General features: G+C 41.3%; 1 protein-coding gene across 1 annotated transcript in view; it reads left to right on the forward strand.

The window, feature by feature from the left end:
* The window catches only part of EXOC4 (exocyst complex component 4), a 755174-nt gene that overhangs the window by 583648 nt on the left and 153840 nt on the right, over positions 1-17686 (forward strand). Inside the window, exon 12 of the mRNA XM_041727473.1 lies at positions 14479-14615. Coding sequence (XP_041583407.1) covers positions 14479-14615 — 137 coding nt within the window. The remainder of the gene's footprint in view (positions 1-14478; positions 14616-17686) is intronic.

Raw genomic sequence — 17686 nt, forward strand, 5'->3', positions numbered from 1 at the left:
ATTTGTGTTTGATTTGTCAACATATAGAATAACACCCAGTGCTCATCCCGTCAAGTGCCCACCTCAGTGCCCGTCACCCAGTCACCCTCCCCTCCTTGCCCACCTCCCCTTCTACCACCCCTAGTTCGTTTCCTACAGTTAGGAGTCTTCCATGTTCTGTCTCCCTTTCTGATATTTCCCACTTATTTCTTCTCCTTTCCCCTTTATTCCCTTTCACTATTTTTTATATTCCCCAAATGAATGAGACCATATAATGTTTGTCCTTCTCCGACTGACTCATTTCACTCAGCATAATACCCTCCAGTTCCATCCACTTCGAAGCAAATGGTGGGTATTTGTCATTTCTAATGGCTGAGGGATATTCCATTGTATACATAAACCACATCTTCTTTATCCATTCATCTTTCGATGGACACCGAGGCTCCTTCCACAGTTTGGCTATTGTGGACATTGCTGCAATAAACATCGGGGTGCAGGTGTCCCGGCGTTTCACTGCATCTGTATCTTTGGGGTAAATCCCCAGCAGGGCAATTGCTGGGTCGTAGGGCAGGTCTATTTTTAACTCTTTGAGGAACCTCCACACAGTTTTCCAGAGTGGCTGCACCAGTTCACATTCCCACCAAGAGTGCAAGAGGGTTCCCCTTTCTCATGTGGGTGTTTCTGTTATGGTTCCTTTCACACGAACTTGGGCAGGCTGCTGTTGAGTTGAGTTCATCAGGATCTATTGTAGTAATTTCTAATCTCTTGTAGGTCTCTCTCTTCATAAATAAATGTGTTTTGATAATGAAAATCTAGGAAGGATAAATGCAAATGACTCCTCTCCAAACTCTGGAAAATTAAGTAAAGGCCAAGTGTATGGGCAGGCTGGAGATGTCACATGGTTCACAAAGAGTATTACAGTCCTTGCAAGTGAAAAAAGGGAGAACAACTTGTTCGATATCTCAAAGTTAGTGTTAAAACCATATTCAGAGTCCAGGTCTCTTGGGTACTAGTCATTTGACTTTTGCCCCGTGGCACGTAGTGTTTTGTGCAGCAGGCAGAGATCATATGGAGCAGTTACCTTTATTCCTAGTTAATGGGTGGGAATGCTGGGTCTGCGACAGCCAGTTTTGTCAGAAACAAGACCTACTTTTAAAAATGCAATAGTTCTTCACAAATTTTATTGTCTCTCCCAGTATGAGGCATATCTGAGTTGTATCTCTACCCTTGAACAAATTGTCCCTTGTGGGTGCCTGCTTGCACGCTTGCTCGAATGCTGTCTTCCCCAAACAGTTCCATATGTTCTATTTTCCTGGAAGCCAAGCTCCCTGCTCATACTTCTCCTAAGAGGGCTGCAGATCTCACCTCTGAGGTACGTGAGTAACTGAGGCTGAAACAATGTGCAGGGAAACTTGACAGCATAATTGATTGTTATATGGAATGAGCCACCAAAGACAGGTGAGCCAGCACAGAGCGGGACAACTGTGTGTGGTATAATCTCCCACTGGGTCCGGCCAGACTTTCTCCTCTGACACGTTGATTTATATATTTGGAACTCTTCCCTAATGAATCGTGTGCCCCACTGGGGGTCACTGAGCCTCCTGCTACAAAGACCTTGCCTTTACCAGCAAAAAGAAGAAATGCAAAGGTCCTGCTCTGTTAATCTCCAGGTTTCCCTGTTTGCTGCACTAAATGGAGTGGCTAAATCTGCAAAAGGACCAAATAATCACATAAACCTCTTGAATACGACTACTACATCAAGAGAAGGGTTTCTGTGAGTACAGATGCTTTGTGACACGACAGAAACTAGTCCAAGAGGAATGAGATTTTGAGAACTAGAAAGAAATGCAAACACTTAAAACCACCTTTGGTGGCAGCTTGATGTTCTGGAGTTCTTTAAAAACGTCTTTCTAAGTGTTATACTTGTTCCTTGAAGCTGCCTTAAGTGTTAGACTTACTAAAAAAAAATAGGGATGATAATGACTGCTCTACTTTCTTGCAATCTGTTGGGATATTGATTGAGATATTTGCAAAGCACTCTGAGTTCTCAGGAAGAAGGGTGTTAGAAATTGCTATGGTGATGTTGTCAGCAGGGCATGGAAAATCATGCAGGAACATAATTTCAGAAAGATAACTTTGGATGATTGGCCTGAGCTTGTATGGCGATATTAGGTCCATAGTCCAGGTATCAGGCAAGTTATGAAGAGATAAGAGCCTAGAGCCCTTGCTGCCTCAGAACTGTCACTGAAGAGTCTCTTGCTGTACAGCTGGCTTTGGAGTGGCCTGTGTCTGCAGAAGGCTGGTCATACAGAGCAGCCTCATGACCAGCAGGAGGGTTCAGTCTTCATTTCCCATCCTGACTCTCCTGTCTGCTTGCTGGGTTACTTCACACCTTCCCTTCACTGACAGATGTCTCAAATCAGTGTCTCTGTCCCCTCACCACCCGCTGCCTTCACAGCTTCCTGGAAATCTGGTTCTGGTTTCACCAGCTGCACCCCGGAAACTGTCATCTGAAGGTCACGGTGACGTTCTTCCATATTCTGTCCTTATTCCCCTGGACCAGGCTGCTCCTGGCTGGTGTAGACTGCCTGAGAAAATTAATTCATCACTCACTGTTTCTGCTTTTACTGGGAGCAGCCAATGTTCAGGCTGCCTGAGTTCACCTCCTGGCTGAAGCTAGTCTTCTAGTTGCATGTCCTTGGATGGCTCCGATCTCTTAGTACTTCAGTTTTTTCAACTATAAAATGGGGGTGATAATACCCATCTTATAGATAGTTGAATAGAATCTGTAAGGAGTCAAATGAGATAATGCCTATGAAGCTCTTAGACCTGTATATGGCACATTTCTTTTTAATTGCTGTATTCCTAGAATGTGGCATAGTGGTAGTGCCTTGGCATCTAGTAGGTGTTCAGTAAATACTGGATAGATTGACAGATGGATAGACAGGTAGGTAGCTTGTTCTCACAGTCACATTTATATTATATAAATGCTATTTATATTTACAGCCATATCCAAAATAAGAGAAAGGAAACAAGGGTCCTTCATCAATCAGGTCAACTAGGGGCTAAAATTTGGTTACCTTTGAATAGATGAGTCCTGTAAATTCATCTATATTTGTTCTTCTTCATACCTTTTTACTTTTAGGCTGCCTCTTGTTATCATTTTTTTTTCTCTGTATAAATTACCTTTTTTTTTTAAAAAAAAAAAAAAAAGCAATTTGCATCGGTTGGGTTAAGGAAAAGAATGAAGGATTTTTTTTTTTAAGACAGTAGAGCATGGAATGGGCCTAAACTTTAAGCAGAAAGACAATATTTAGAAATACACAACTGAAAAATGAAACTCCAGGGCACACTGTTACCTGGAGTCAGTCTAACACTAGAGGATTTCCCGTCACCTCTGGGGGATTTTGTGAGTGGTCAGTTTGTTCATAAAGATCAGATGCCCTGACACTACCCCTCTTCCTTGAAACTCTTCTTTCTTGGCTTTTGGTATCCTTTGTTTTCCTCACTTTTTTTGTCTTCATCCCTCTTCTTTTCTTTCTTGGATCCTCTTCTCCACCTATCACCACTGGCCAAGCCACCCTCCACTACTGCCGGCAGCCTCCGTGCTGTGATACCCCACGTTTCTCATCCAGTCTACTCCATATCCATCTCACGCCAGCATCCCCAGGGCCAGGCTGAGTGAGGGGCGCTAAAGAGAACCTTAAAATTGGAACCAAAAGGCCTGAATTCTTCATTTTTCATTTCAGACTTCATTTCCTTCTTTCTTGATATTTTTACAATTTTTCTATTAATCTCACTGGTTTTCAACAATTTGTGATAATGTGTCTTACTATAGTCCTTGTCATCTTCTGTTTGAGGTTTGCTGAGCTGCTTGGATCTGTGGGCAAATAATTTTCATCAAAAGTGGAAAGGTTTTAGCCATTATATTTTTTCCATCCTCCATCTCCTTTGGCAACTTTAGTTACGTGTATTAGGTTGCTTGATACCATCCCATGGACATTTCACGGGCTCTGTTGCATCACTGTTGTTTTTTTCTCTGTGTTTTATTTTGGATAGTTTCTATTGCTATGTCTTCCATTTCTCTTGTCACGTTCACGTTTTGCTTTATGTTTTTGAGCATAGGAGCATATTTATCATGGTTGTTCTAACCTCCTTGTCTATTAATTCTATTATCTGCAGCATTTCTGGGAATGTTTTTTCTTAACTGATTTTCCTTTTCCTTATGTATTTTTCCATGTCCTTGCATGCCAGGTAACCTTTTGTTGAATGCTGGACATGGTGATTTTGTCTGTTTTTTTTTTACATTGTTGGGTGCTGGATTTTGTTGTGGTGCTTTAAACATTCTTGAACTTTGTTTTAAGGCACATGTTAGTGATAGAATTACATTGATCGCTTCGAGGTTTGCTTCTAGGCTTTGTCAGACATGTCCAGGGCAATCTTTCGACAGAGGCTAATTGACCCCACCACCCGAGGTGCCATACATTTGTGAGAACTCTACCAGATGCCCTATCTATGAAGTGGCTCTTCCACCCTGGCTAATGGGAACCATTCCTGGCCCTGTGTGAGGTCTGGTTCTTTTCACCAGCATTAGTAATGTCTGTCCCACAAGCACAGATCAGTGCTCAGCCAAAGATTTGAGGGGACTCTTATAAAGACCTCCAGAAAGATCTTGATCTTTCCCTCTCCCTTGCTTTCAGTACAGCTCCCTCCCCTGCAGTATTTCACCCCACAAAGCCCTACTTGCCTTCACCTTCCAAAGCTCAAGATGCTGTCTCCTCCACTCAGAACGACTCCCAGGCTCCGTGCGGGTCCCCTGTTTCCTGCACTGTGGATGGAAACTCCAGCTGGAGCATTTGCAGGGCTCACCTCATTGACTTTCCTTCTGCACCATCTGAGAACTAGTGCTTCACATGTTTTATCTGGTTTTCTTATGTTCGAAGCAAGGCTTCAAGCTGTTTTGCACCAGAATACTTTATTTTCTTCATTATCACAGTCACGTCGTCACGGGTATGAGCACGAGCAGGAGGTTCTTAATATCTTCTAATATCTAGAAATTTGAAATTTCCTACATTTTGGCAAAATGTTCTTTACAACTAGTTTGTCCAAAGTAGGATTCCATCTAGGGCTGTAATTGTGATGCGGCTTAAGTCTCTTTTAATCTAGAACAGTGATTGTTTTTTGTCCAACACCAATGTGTTGAACAGACCCAGCCACATGTGCTCTACAATATCCCATCTTCTTTATTTGTCTGATAGCATCCTATTTCCTCTCCCTTGATGTTAGAAAAGAGTGATTAGATTGATGTTAAAGGTGTTAGTAAGAAGATCTGATAGAGGATGTTAGATATCACATTCCATCGCATCCGCAGACCTATGAGAGCTGGCTTCCTAACGTTAGCGACATGAAGGTTGACCCCCAGATGAGAGTTGTGGCCATCTGGTCCCTCTGTAGCACAGTTATGGTTCTCCTTGGGTGACCAGAAAGTAATGTGTGGTGTATCTTTGCCACTACAAAACGGATCATTTTCCCTGTCAACTTTCATCTATTTGTTTTAATACCAATTGATAATCCTTACCCAAATCAATTGTGTTATTAGAGGCAACAAAATGATTTTCTATTTGTTATTTCCTCTATATTGCCCAGTTGGCATTCTTCATTAAAGTAGAGCTTTTTCCTGTCTGGTAACCCTGAAATAGATCTCGTTCCTACTGGAAAGACTGTAAATGCATAATTCTTTCTCTATCAGTTTTCAAACAAGAACTTGATTCAGCAGTCACCTCAGATGGTGACAAACGAGTTTTTTTCTGACTTTCTCTCTACATTGATTTTTCATGTTTTTCAATAAAAATCATCAATTATAATAATTTACTCTATTCAGTGGTCTGATCATCAGCTTTGGCCAGAGGATGTTCAGAGACCTGGATTTTGAATTTTGAAGTGTCATAAGCAAGCTAGCTGTATACCTTTGACAGGCCCTTTAATATTTGTTTTGGTTTTCTTTTGTAAAGCCAGAGAATTGGACTGTAGATAACAAAAGGGTTGCTTTCAGCTCTAGAAATATTGGGATTCTGAGCCCCACCCCCCACCCCACCTCATGCACTGCCCTGCTTCTGTCTCCACAAGAGGAAACCCCAGCCTGCCATTCAGGCCTTCCACAGGTGGGCTCCCCAGGCCAGTCAACCCTTGACCCTCACATTCCTCAACAGGAATCTCCCCCTCCAGCCACACTTGTGTCCTGTTTGCTACACAAGACCAGCTTTTCCCTGGTCTGAAATGCCTTGCTTCTTCCTCCTCCTGTATCCTGAACCTCACCCACCCCCCATATCCCACCTTTTCACTGTTATGCCCCTACAGTGTCAGTGCACTTAACTGGCATCTGGCATCTTCTCCTGGAATATTACTTGTTTCTTTCTTTAAAAAAAAAAAAAAGATTTTTATTTATTTATTCATTAGAGACACAGAGAGAGAAAGAGAGGCAGAGACACAGGCAGAGGGAGAAGCAGGCTCCATGCAGGGAGCCCAATGCAGGACTCAATCCCAGGATCCCAGAATCATGCCCTGAGCCAAAAGCAGATGCTCAACCACTGAGCCACCCAGGTGCCCCTATATCACTTATTTCTTATTCTAAATGATCCCAACTAGATCACCAGCTCCTCCTGGAAAACAAACAAACAAACAAACAAACCATGCTTTATATCAAGAGCATGGCTCAGCACAAAAGAAATACTATAGCTGCTCGTGTTGTTCTACGTCTGTGTCTTGTGTAGTACTGTGTATTCGGCTGAATAGCAACCTTAAGGTGCTTGTGAAGTGTGCACATGTGTGTGTTGGGGAGCTGGAGTTGAGGATATCTCTTATAGGTGCCAATGTTCACCTCTTCGTTGATATATTTCCACTCCCTGGGTTCCATTACATATCAAGGGGAATCGATAACCTGGGCATAGTCATATTGATTTGAAGCATGTAAGAAAACAAAGATAGCCCCTGGGATCTCACAGTCTAATTAAGCTCAACCTCTGTATATTTCTTTCCCCTTTCCTGCTACATTGTTTTGTTTTGAATATGAAATCACAAGCCCCTAAATAAACTTCATAAAGAGCCAGCTGTGCTTATAAGATATGTTAGGCACAGATTTTATTCAACCATAAGTGATCTTCTAGCCAAAATGTTAAGAAAATATTATTAGAAGTTTACATTGTATACATTTTCTAAGTTATTAACTGGCAAATAAATTTTATAATCACTTACATGAATTCTAAAGAGAGAGAGTATTGCTGGTTGCCCAAAATTTGACTTCCTATTTTCTTTGTCTAAACAAAGAAAAAATTGTTTATTTTTTTATTATTTATTTATTATTTATAAACAATAATTCTCTTCAGCTTGCCAAAAGGAGTTTCAGAATGTATTTCCCTGTTGGTTATATAAGTTTATCTTTTCCCAAGAGTAGAACCTTTGAAATTATCTTCCTACACTTGGAGTGGATCATCTAATGATTGGTAATATCAGACAGGATTGATTTGTATTCTCTTGCTGGAGAGAGTAAAAGAGGAATATTCAAAATATTTAGGTACTAAGTATATATTTGTTATACAAGGACCTAGCTCTGACTTCGGTCACAGCCTTCCCAATCTACACACACACACACACACACCCTTCACCATAGCCATGAAGAACCACTTATAGTTCCCTGAATCCCATACTATTTCACATTCATGCCGCTCTGTCTACCTGAAGTACTTTCCCCCCATTTTTGTCAATCTCTAAGTCACTATTGATCTTTCAGTAATCAATTCAATGATAACTTCCTCTTTCCCACCACTCCCCAACCGCCCCCAGTGCACTTAACTTTCCTTTTCTCTGCCTCTGCTGTACAATATACAGATGCCCAGGATAATACCTGGGCATCTGTATATTGAGACTTTATTGTCTTTGTGAACGCCTTGGTCTCCTCCTACTAATATTTAAGATCTCTGTAGTTCGGGAACCTTGTCTTATATGGCTTTTTTCTCCTGCAGTTAGCCCAATATTTGGCTAACAGAAAATATTTACTAACAAATATGTATCTCTTTAATTAATTAAATTCCTTGCCCTATTCCCAGACAACTTCTGATCCTTCCCAACAGTTATCATCTGGTGGTCTGTTGGGGTATCGCCAATAACATTGCTACATCTTCATATTTTAAACATAAGCTGTGAATGAAAACCACTTAGGAGAATATGCACTTAAAGATAGTACTCTGAGACAGGTTGTTGAAGGGGTACCTATTCATTTGTATAATGGTTGGACGGAATTATTTATAATTGACATCTAACATGCACATACGTAACCACCAACCGGATGTCCCTCCCAGTCAGGATCTCCTCCTACCCTAGCAAAGGTATATTCATACCTTTGAGGCAGGGAAGAGATATTCTAGGTTTTTTTAACAGGAAGACCTAATGGGGGTTGGGAAGAGTTCTGGGTTTTTGTTTGTTTGTTTGGTTTCTGGGGTTTTTTTTTTTTTTAGAGAGGTGGTTTTAGCTGAGATCTGAAAGAGAAGGAAAAGTACTCTAAGAAAGGAAGACAGGGGACAGAACTTTGCAGGCAAGTGCTGGTCTCTAAAATGGAAATGAAGAACTGAAGAAGCCCCATGGAGCCGGATCTCAGAGAGACAAGAGGAAATGGTAGCCCATGAAGCTGAGGCGTAGACAAAAGCCCTGTTATGAGGGGCCTTGCAGGTTATCTGAAGAATGTGAGGCCTCTTGCATGCGAGAGCTTTAAGTTGGTGAGAGACATAATCAGATACCACCTTAAATGTTTTTTGCCATGAAACTCATAAAATGTTAAGTGCTCGAATTGTAAGGTGAAGAATTTTTATGTATGTGTTTATTCATGGAACAGCTGCCCAATCAAGATGCTTCCAACACCTGGAAGGTTCTCACCTTCTCAGTCAGGACCCACCCCCTCCAAGGGCAGCCACTATTCCGACTTCTCCCAACAGAGACGATCTCTGGTTGTTTTTGAACTACAGTAATAACAATTGTGCAGTTGTCTCTTTTGTGTTTGAATGCTTTACTTAGTGCGTTACAGAACTGTAACCTGTGAGGTCCATCCATGTTGTCACTGGTAATTGTGGCCCATCCTTTTTGATTGCTCTGTAGCATTCCATTGTGTGAATATACCACACAATATCTGCCTTTTCAACCGATGCACATGACAAATGTCCCCCCTTTTTTTTGCTATTATAAATAAAACTGCCATGAGTCCTTATGTTCATGTCTTTTGATGGACAAAAACACTCATATCTGTAGAAGACAAGTTTCTAATAGATCCTTCTGCTGCTGCTGAGGCAGCAGATGATGGCAAAGAGAGTAGAATGGCATTTTCTCAGGTACCAGCTCCCTGGATGCATAGATTTTTACCAGATAACTTATTAAAGGATAGGCCCAGGGACATCTGCGTGGCTCAGCCATTGAGCTCCAGCCTTTGGCCTGGCACGTGATACTGGAGTCGTAGGATCCAGTCCCACAATGGACTCCCTGCATGGACCCTGCTTCTCTTTCTGCCTGTGTCTCTGCCTCTCTTTCTCTGTGTCTCTCATGAATAAATAAATAAAATCTTTAAAAGAAAAAAAAAAGGAGAGTCCCATTCAGAATATGTAAAATATCATACAAGTCAAAATATAGATTAAAAAATGAAAAGCAGACTTCCTTTTGGCTTCTAGCATTACTGTCATTACTATAGCTATTATTGTTTACAGGGAGCTGTAACATGGAGCTGATAATAATTGGAAGGACAATATGGTATGACAAGCTTTACTGACCTAGAGGTGGATTATGTCCCAAGAAACAGAAGCATTATCTCACGTTTGTGAAGCCCCCTCCCTCCACAATTGCTGGTGTGTGTGTGGTAGTGTGAGGGTGCGTGTGAATTTACTGTTTTCTCTCAAATGCTTTCTAAAGTAGTTCTCAAGGACCTTAGGTTCTTTGTGGCATCTCTGAACCATCCCTGCACCAGGGACAAAAAGAACACACATAACAGAAACTGCATTCTCTAAACTGAAGTTTTTTGTTTTTGTTTTTCCTGAACTGTGAATTTATTTGTATTTCTTAAAACTTTAAAATTAGCACATTTGGTTGTGTGTGTATAATGGGTTGCCATTACAGAAGATAATACAGTCAAATGAAATTCAGAATGTTTTTGTAGAAAAATTAAAAATCTTTATTCACAATTAATGTTTAGTTGTTAGGACTGTGGGGGTTAAGATACAGTTATATAGTAATAAAGAGGCCGTGGACTGATTCCTCACATGTCAGGCTTTTGGATCACTATTTTGCATCATAATTCTACTATAAATCTATCTTTTCACTGTTCTGAATGTGCTATGCATTTTCATGAATAAACATTTGTTGAACACCTACAATATGCCAGATACTTTGCTAGTAGAGATATGAAGCTATGTCACCCATCAAAGGAATCGATAGTCTAGCGGACAGTCAAGTGAACCAGTGGGTGCCTCACTCCATTTAGGGCTTGGGCTAAATTGTGCCTGGGGTGTTCTAGTAGGCAGAGGAGGGGCATTTAAATCAGAGCAGGTAGCCTTTGAGCTGACTTTTTAAGGATGACAGACATGTGCTAGGATGGGCATTCCAGGCACAGAGATTAGGAAGCTCAAAGACACAGAGACAGGAAGTAGCTTGATGCAGTCAAGGAATAACTCATAGTTTAGTGTGGTTGGAACACATGGATAGCATGCTCAGTGGAGCTGGAGAGAAGTCTAGAGAGGTGGACAGGGGCCAGAGCTTAAAAGGCTGGACATGTAGAAAGGAGCATGGACTGAGGAGGAAGAGGCTCAGCTTCTCACCTCGTTCTCAGCTGTACTCTGTATGAGTCTTCAAGCATGTCACTGGTCATCAGTATGACCAGAGAACTGGGGAGACTCATTCCTAAACCATGTTCCCGAAACATCATTCTAGAAAATGTGAACAGATCTGTGCTGTGCTATGAAAAATGTTTGCTTTACTTAAATAATTAGGGGAAGATTGAATACCACATTTGTCTCTCTAAGATTTGCGGCAACATTAGCATAGTAAAAGTTTCCAAAATCCTCCAGTGAAGAAGCCACTTCAATTTTCTTTAACTCCACATTTTCCAAATTACTTGAACTTAGAGTCAATTTTCTGTAACATTCGTATTAGTATCATGCTACAGAGCCCCATTTTGGCATACAATGGACAAGGTCTTAAAGGTCCAATCATCTTCATTCATTCATTAAATTCTTTTAAAGTGCAGAACCCAAGAGCTGGTCCTTATTCACCCTCTTTCTATGTTAGTCCTCTGGTGTATAAGAAACTTTAGTTATTTTTCATAGCAATGGCTTTTTTATTACATCTGCTATCTTGGGATATTTTTTTTCCTTTTCTCATTTTTCATGTCATGCCCAGACTTTATTACCTGGTAATAAGTTGCAAGAAATGAGAATTGAGTTGTTTCTAAACAAATATCAATCATTTGTGATATGTTTAGTAGAAATTATAATGAATGTAATCAGGGTTTTACTTATTATAAAGTCATTATATTCAACATTGGCAAATCCCAAAGTTAATAACAAGTCAATACATCATTTGAGATGCCAAAGAGATCAAATAAATAAAAACAGAATTGACCTTGTTAGAAGTTTGATATTTTCAACATTTATCTGTCAGAGCCACTGAATTGGAAATTGTAATAAATTCTTGAAAAATGAGAACTTTTTTCCCCTGTAAAAATACCCATCATTTGGCAAACTACAGTGTCATTTTCCTTGAAGAGAATGTAGTGATTGAATATCCAGAGTGCTTCCATGACAAGGTAAACCAACCAAATAGCTGGAAAATTATATGTAATCATATAGTATCACATAGGCTTTTTGTTGAGCACGATCATTAGAATTAAACTATGGCATTCTAATCATTCCCTGTAGGTACTTCCTATTTACCCCAAAACCTTTATCTCTGGGGAATGTTCCCATGTGCTTACATTTTCCCCTTCTTCTCCGACTGTCACAGGAATAAATACAGACCACACTGTACCCACCCAGCGAGATTGCAGAATGCAGATGCCCATGTCTAGCATCCCTCACATATGTGGCATTCGGAGAGGTTTATCTGTGTGTGCTGACATTATTAGTATCGTTTCTTCCAGTCAGAGCACTGTCCTGAAGGTCCTGAGATGTCGTAAACCAGTGGGGGAGGGGAAGGTTGGGGGATGGACAAAGGAAATGAGGAATGTCAGTCTTGCTTTTGAGAAGTTGATAATATAACCAGGAAGAGCAAACACATCCAAGACCCTTTAGACATCTTTTCCTCTGTGTCAAAGCACCAGCACACCAATTGAATCCCAGAGTGATGAAGGCCAGTGGAGGAGCCACCAAATTATCGTTGGTTATTAGAAGACTACATGGAGTCATAAGAAAGGAAGAGGTTACCCAAACCTGCCTAGAGGTAATTAAGCAATAGAAAGGACCAGGCCCTTTTCTCTCCATAAACCTAAGCAATCTCCCTGAGCTCCTCTTCCCTACAGTGTCTTAGACTTTAAGGGGGGCTTTGTTACGGTGGCTGAACTCCACTCTCCCGTATTAATTGCCGTCTGCATGTTACAGGATATCCTGTGTTCTGAATCAGAATGAGGATTTTAGATTCTTCCGAGCAGCGTGGGGACATGGAGCTGAGCAGAATCAATTCCTGTCACTCACACACAAATACAGAGGAGTGGGATTATGGATTAGGGGAAGCTGCAGTGCTTTATTCTTAAAATCGATACAGAAAAGGAGGTTGAACTTGGGATTCCATAGAGACTGTAATTTGGTTTCCTGTGAGGTTTACCTTATAGAGAGTATAACTGTTCCTTCCTTTTCACCGTCTGATTATTTTACTTCGGGACAGGGCAGGTGGTGGGAGAACAGGAAGGAAGATAAAAACCTCCACAGCCAGATCATCTTGAATAAGCACCCATGCATGAACTCCTGACTCACCTGATCCTCCATTGTGTTGAGAAAAGCTGTACACTTTTATCCTTTTTCTTTTTTTAAGATTATATTTATTTATTCATAAGAGACACAGGGACACAGGCAGAGGGAGAAGCAGGCTCCTCGCAGGGAACCTGATTCAGGACTCGATCCCAGAACCCCAGGATCACGACCTGAGCCACCCAGGTGTCCCTGTTTTTCTTTTTAGAAGAAAAACAATTAACCAAGATCCTGTACCCCCATAGTCTGCATTTAAGCAGAATAAAAGGCCTTTGATTTTTTTTTCACCCCAGGTCACTGTCAGAGTAGAAAAAAATATATTTTTAATTTTTAATTTTTAATTTTATGGACAAGCCTACACAGCTTATGTAATTCTATGTAAATAAGTATATCTTCGACAAAGCAGTTATTGATCAAAGGATTCCCAAGATGCTGGGCGTGTGATTAATATTTACTCCAGTGTAATTCTGCTCCTTTTAAAAGAGACAGGAACTCATGGTTTAAACAACTCAGTCTTTTCTTAATCCAAGATTTAGAGTTGATTGAGTATGCCTCTCCACAGATAGAACCCTGATCTGCTGCACAGTACTGTCAGTCTCTAGCTGCAAGATGGGCTTATTATTGTTTCCCCAGGATGTTTCTCTAATTCCGTTTTTAAAATATGTCTGAGTCTCTGTGGACAGAGCTTCTGCAGCGGCAGCAACAACAGGAACTGCTCTGATCTAAGGAGAAAATGATGGGGCCTATAGGTAGAGGAACTCTAGGCTAGCTCCGAGGCAGATTGCTGTAGTTAAAAGAGTGAAGCCTGCAGCCCTTACTCGGCTCCCTTGCTCTCCTCAACCCATTTCTTCATCTTTAAATTGGGGGTGACTGGGGAATCACCTGGTAGGCACACTGAGAGGATTAGATGAGCTGAAGTATGTAGAGTGCCTAGCCCTGGACTTGGCACTTGCAAGAACCCAGTAAGCATTCATGATTACCATGATTAATGTGAGTCTCAAATAAGATAGCATCTGCTGTGTATGTGAAAACATTCCACAAGCTGTAAGGCTCAATACAAATGTTAGCTGTTGTTCAGAATAGGTTGATAGTTTTGAAACTTTTAAAACAGATCACAGGGTACCTTTTCTTTGTGCTGCCTTTTGTAGGTCCCTAACCTCAAGGTAGAGCCCCAGAGACGATAAAGCAGTCTCCAACTGAATGTACATTATCTTCCTTAAAAGCCGTAGCCTGATGTTGTGGATGCTGATAATTCTGTGGAGCCAATCTGCAAATCCCTGTCCCATGTCCTTCCGCAGAGAGTACTTTCTCAGGTCTTTGGAAGACCAGCATTATGTAAGATACTTACTTGGCTGTTTTTAATCAGTGTTTGAAAGTGTTGCATCCTCCCAGGAAAGTTCACATCTTAAATGATTGCGTCCTTTCAGTTGTCCTTCCTTGTCCTACACATGACTTGAATTAAAACAAACAAACAAAAACACAACGCATGAATTTCTGTGTCCTCTTGCAGAGCACGATCATTGTGGAGAAGACAGTGCAAGACCTCATGAACTTGATGCATGACCTGAGTGCATACTCGGATCAGTTCCTCAACATGGTGTGTGTGAAGCTCCAGGAGTACAAGGACACCTGCACCACCGCCTGCAGGTACAGCTTGGGTTGGGCACCTGACAGCTGCCCTGCTTGGCGATCCCGCTTTCAGAGCCTACCTTTTCCACCATTTTAGAAAAGGACCAGTTTTGCTTTAGTCAAGGGGCCTGATGAGAGCACCTGCCACCTAGTCTCCTGAATACGTGTGTAATAGGTGTGAACCTATGGAGGGAATGTGAGGGACAGAGGGACAGAGCCTCTCAGGACTGCTATTGTGTGGCATAGACAAGGTGTCAGCCTTGATTTTCATGAAAATCTAAAATTGTGAGATTCGTCTTACTTCGAGGAAATGCCAGATCATGGTTAGTCCACCTTGTAATCCTAAAAGATCTTTAAAGTAAGGCACTTTCAAACTCTTTGTATCCCTTAATAATCTAGAGTAGGATTTCTTTTTAGTTCTTAAAATGTATTTATCCTGATGCTTATTAATCCATAACCTTCCTATTGTCGTGACAGGACAGCTACACGTGTTTCCAGCATCAGCAGAAATGAAAAACCATTGTTATGAGCTTGAAAACCTTTAGTTTTCCCTCTAATTTCTTTTCTCTGGGCTCAGAAATCTCACTGAGCTGTGGAAAAGATCGTAGCACTCCTGGTAAGAAGCTAATAATAGGAACAAATTATGGTCTGGTTGACAAGACCTGATACAATTAGGGAAGAAAAGAATATATGATAAAATACTAAATTTTATGCAATGTATGTAATTAAGGAGAGGTAGGAAAGCACAGTCCATCATCAGTACATGTACTGTGCGATATGGGACAAAAGAGCAGAAGGAATGAAAGATGAGAGAAAACCAGAAGGGGAGCCTGGAGTCAGAATTCACAGGTGAGATGTGTGCCGGGTGTTATAACAACAGATGGGATGTAGGGAGGCGGATAGAAGGAAGGAAATTGCAGGGACGCAGTAGAAACACCAGCATAGTGGCCTTGTAGTTCAGCAAAACTATTACCTTCCTTGTGTAGGACCCAGTGCTAGACACGGTGCTGCTTGTTATATTCCATGAGTGCGTTTGTCGGGGATTTATTGAGCATTTCCCAGATCCAAGACAACTGTGAGTGTGTGTGGATAAAGAAGTCAGTGAGTCACAGAGGATACTGTCAATGAGTTTGCCTTCTTGGTAGAGGATAGAAAGGGAAATCAGAGACAAAGACATCTATGTCCACAGTGTTAACTTGTGAAAGAAAATATGATAAGACAGGTAGACACGCTGTGCGGGGGAGAAACAACTTAAGCACAGGAGCGACTCGAGGAAGGGTAGGAAGTAGGCCTTGTGAAGACTGAGGCAGGATTCAGGCTACGGGAGCTGAAGGAAGGAACCAGAGCAGCGTCGAGGTGGGAGGGGTATGAAAAGAAAATAAATGATGGATGTTTGGGTTTGGGAAAGGAAGGCTGAGCCAAAATGGAGGATTTTGAATGCCAGGCTCGAGATACTTGGCCTTGTCAGATTAGGTAGTGGGAACCCACTGAGGGTGCATGAATGGGGAGTACCAGGCCCACACCTGAGCTTTGTGTGAGATGGACTGGAAAGACAAAAGGGGCAGTGGGGGAGAGGCAGCAATTTCCTGAATTGAAGGAGAGGCCAGGGAGGTAGTGGGGAAGGGACAGACCCAGAGACACTAGGAGACAAATATGTAGGACGTGGCCACTGGTTGGCTGTAGGGATGTAAGGAGATATACGAAGAAGTACCAGTTGAAATTAGCCTTATCTTTTCCTATGCTTATTTGTAGAGAATTTTTTTTAACTTGAATTCCAGATCTCACATTTACCCATTAATGTTATTTTTAGCTGATCATTTCAGTCTTTTGAAATATTTTTGAATTCTCATTCTGTCATCAGAAAAATCTTAGCTCTTCCCCAAAGTCCTTGTCATTCTTGATTTTATAAGCAATCTTTTCATTTCTTTATGTATGTCATTTGAAAAGAAATGTTCAACAGGACAGGGCTATGTTGAGAATTTGGGGGGCCATACCTCTCAAGACCTCCTTTGAGACTCTCATGTGTATATTACTGAGTATTTGAGGAGTTCGTGGGGGTTTTCTAAATGAGAATCCAGAAGGTACCCCAAGAGCAGTACCTCTGAAGCCTACATTTGCATGCCAACTTTGCCACCTATTGGTTTTATGACCTTGAACAGTTACTCAACCTTCTCGTGCCTTAATTTTCTCATCTGCAAAAAGGGATAATAATAGATCTTCTGTCATAGGGTTATTTTGAAAATATTAGTCTTTCAGAATTGTTTTTAGCACAATAGTAAGCTTCTCCCCAAAATGATTATCTGCGATTCTGATGACAAAGATCACCCTCACCACTGTTGATGATAGCACCTCCTGTATTTTATCATCTGCCCCCATAGGAGACATGTTAGATTTCTTGCTGGTGTTCTGCTAGTCCTAATCTTTATAATGCCAACTCCCCCTCCCTCAGGCCACCCCAGAATGAGCATGTACAGGTACATGTCCTCTCATTTCCACGATACTAGGTATCCTTCCACTTTCAGGACCCCCTGCTCCTGACTCTGCTGAACCTTTGGTAAGAACTCTTATCTCGGACAACTTACCAATTACCCTTTGAAACCCAGACTCTTGATCTCGAGGCAAATTTACCATTTCTTCCATCAAGTCACTGAGCTCCTCCCAAGTTAGGATAGGAACAAAGGCATGTGACTTGTGCGTCGTGAGGTCTTTCTGGCTCTCAGTGAGGAACACTTCCTAATTGTTCACAAACCATGTCCTAGAATTTTGCCTAGAGCTCCAAACTCACCCATTTTTGGCATTGACTTTCATTTCTTCCATGAACATCCTTGCTCTCATTTTTCACTGTTTGCCAGGATACCTCTAAGATTATCATGAATGGTTCTGTGATTCTCTGCTTTGAATTCTTTCTGTGCCCCAAGGTCCTTTCCTAAATGTATTAAACCTGTCAGAATATTATTCAATTGCAGTAACTGTTGACACAGTTGGTTATTCCATCCTTAAAACAATATATTGTTTTCTAGAATTTCATCCATTCAACAAATATTTATTGAGTATTTACATAAGAGTTTATAGATACGGCAGTGAACCAA

This window comes from Vulpes lagopus, chromosome 13, assembly GCF_018345385.1.
Source record: "Vulpes lagopus strain Blue_001 chromosome 13, ASM1834538v1, whole genome shotgun sequence".
NCBI lineage: Eukaryota > Metazoa > Chordata > Mammalia > Carnivora > Canidae > Vulpes > Vulpes lagopus.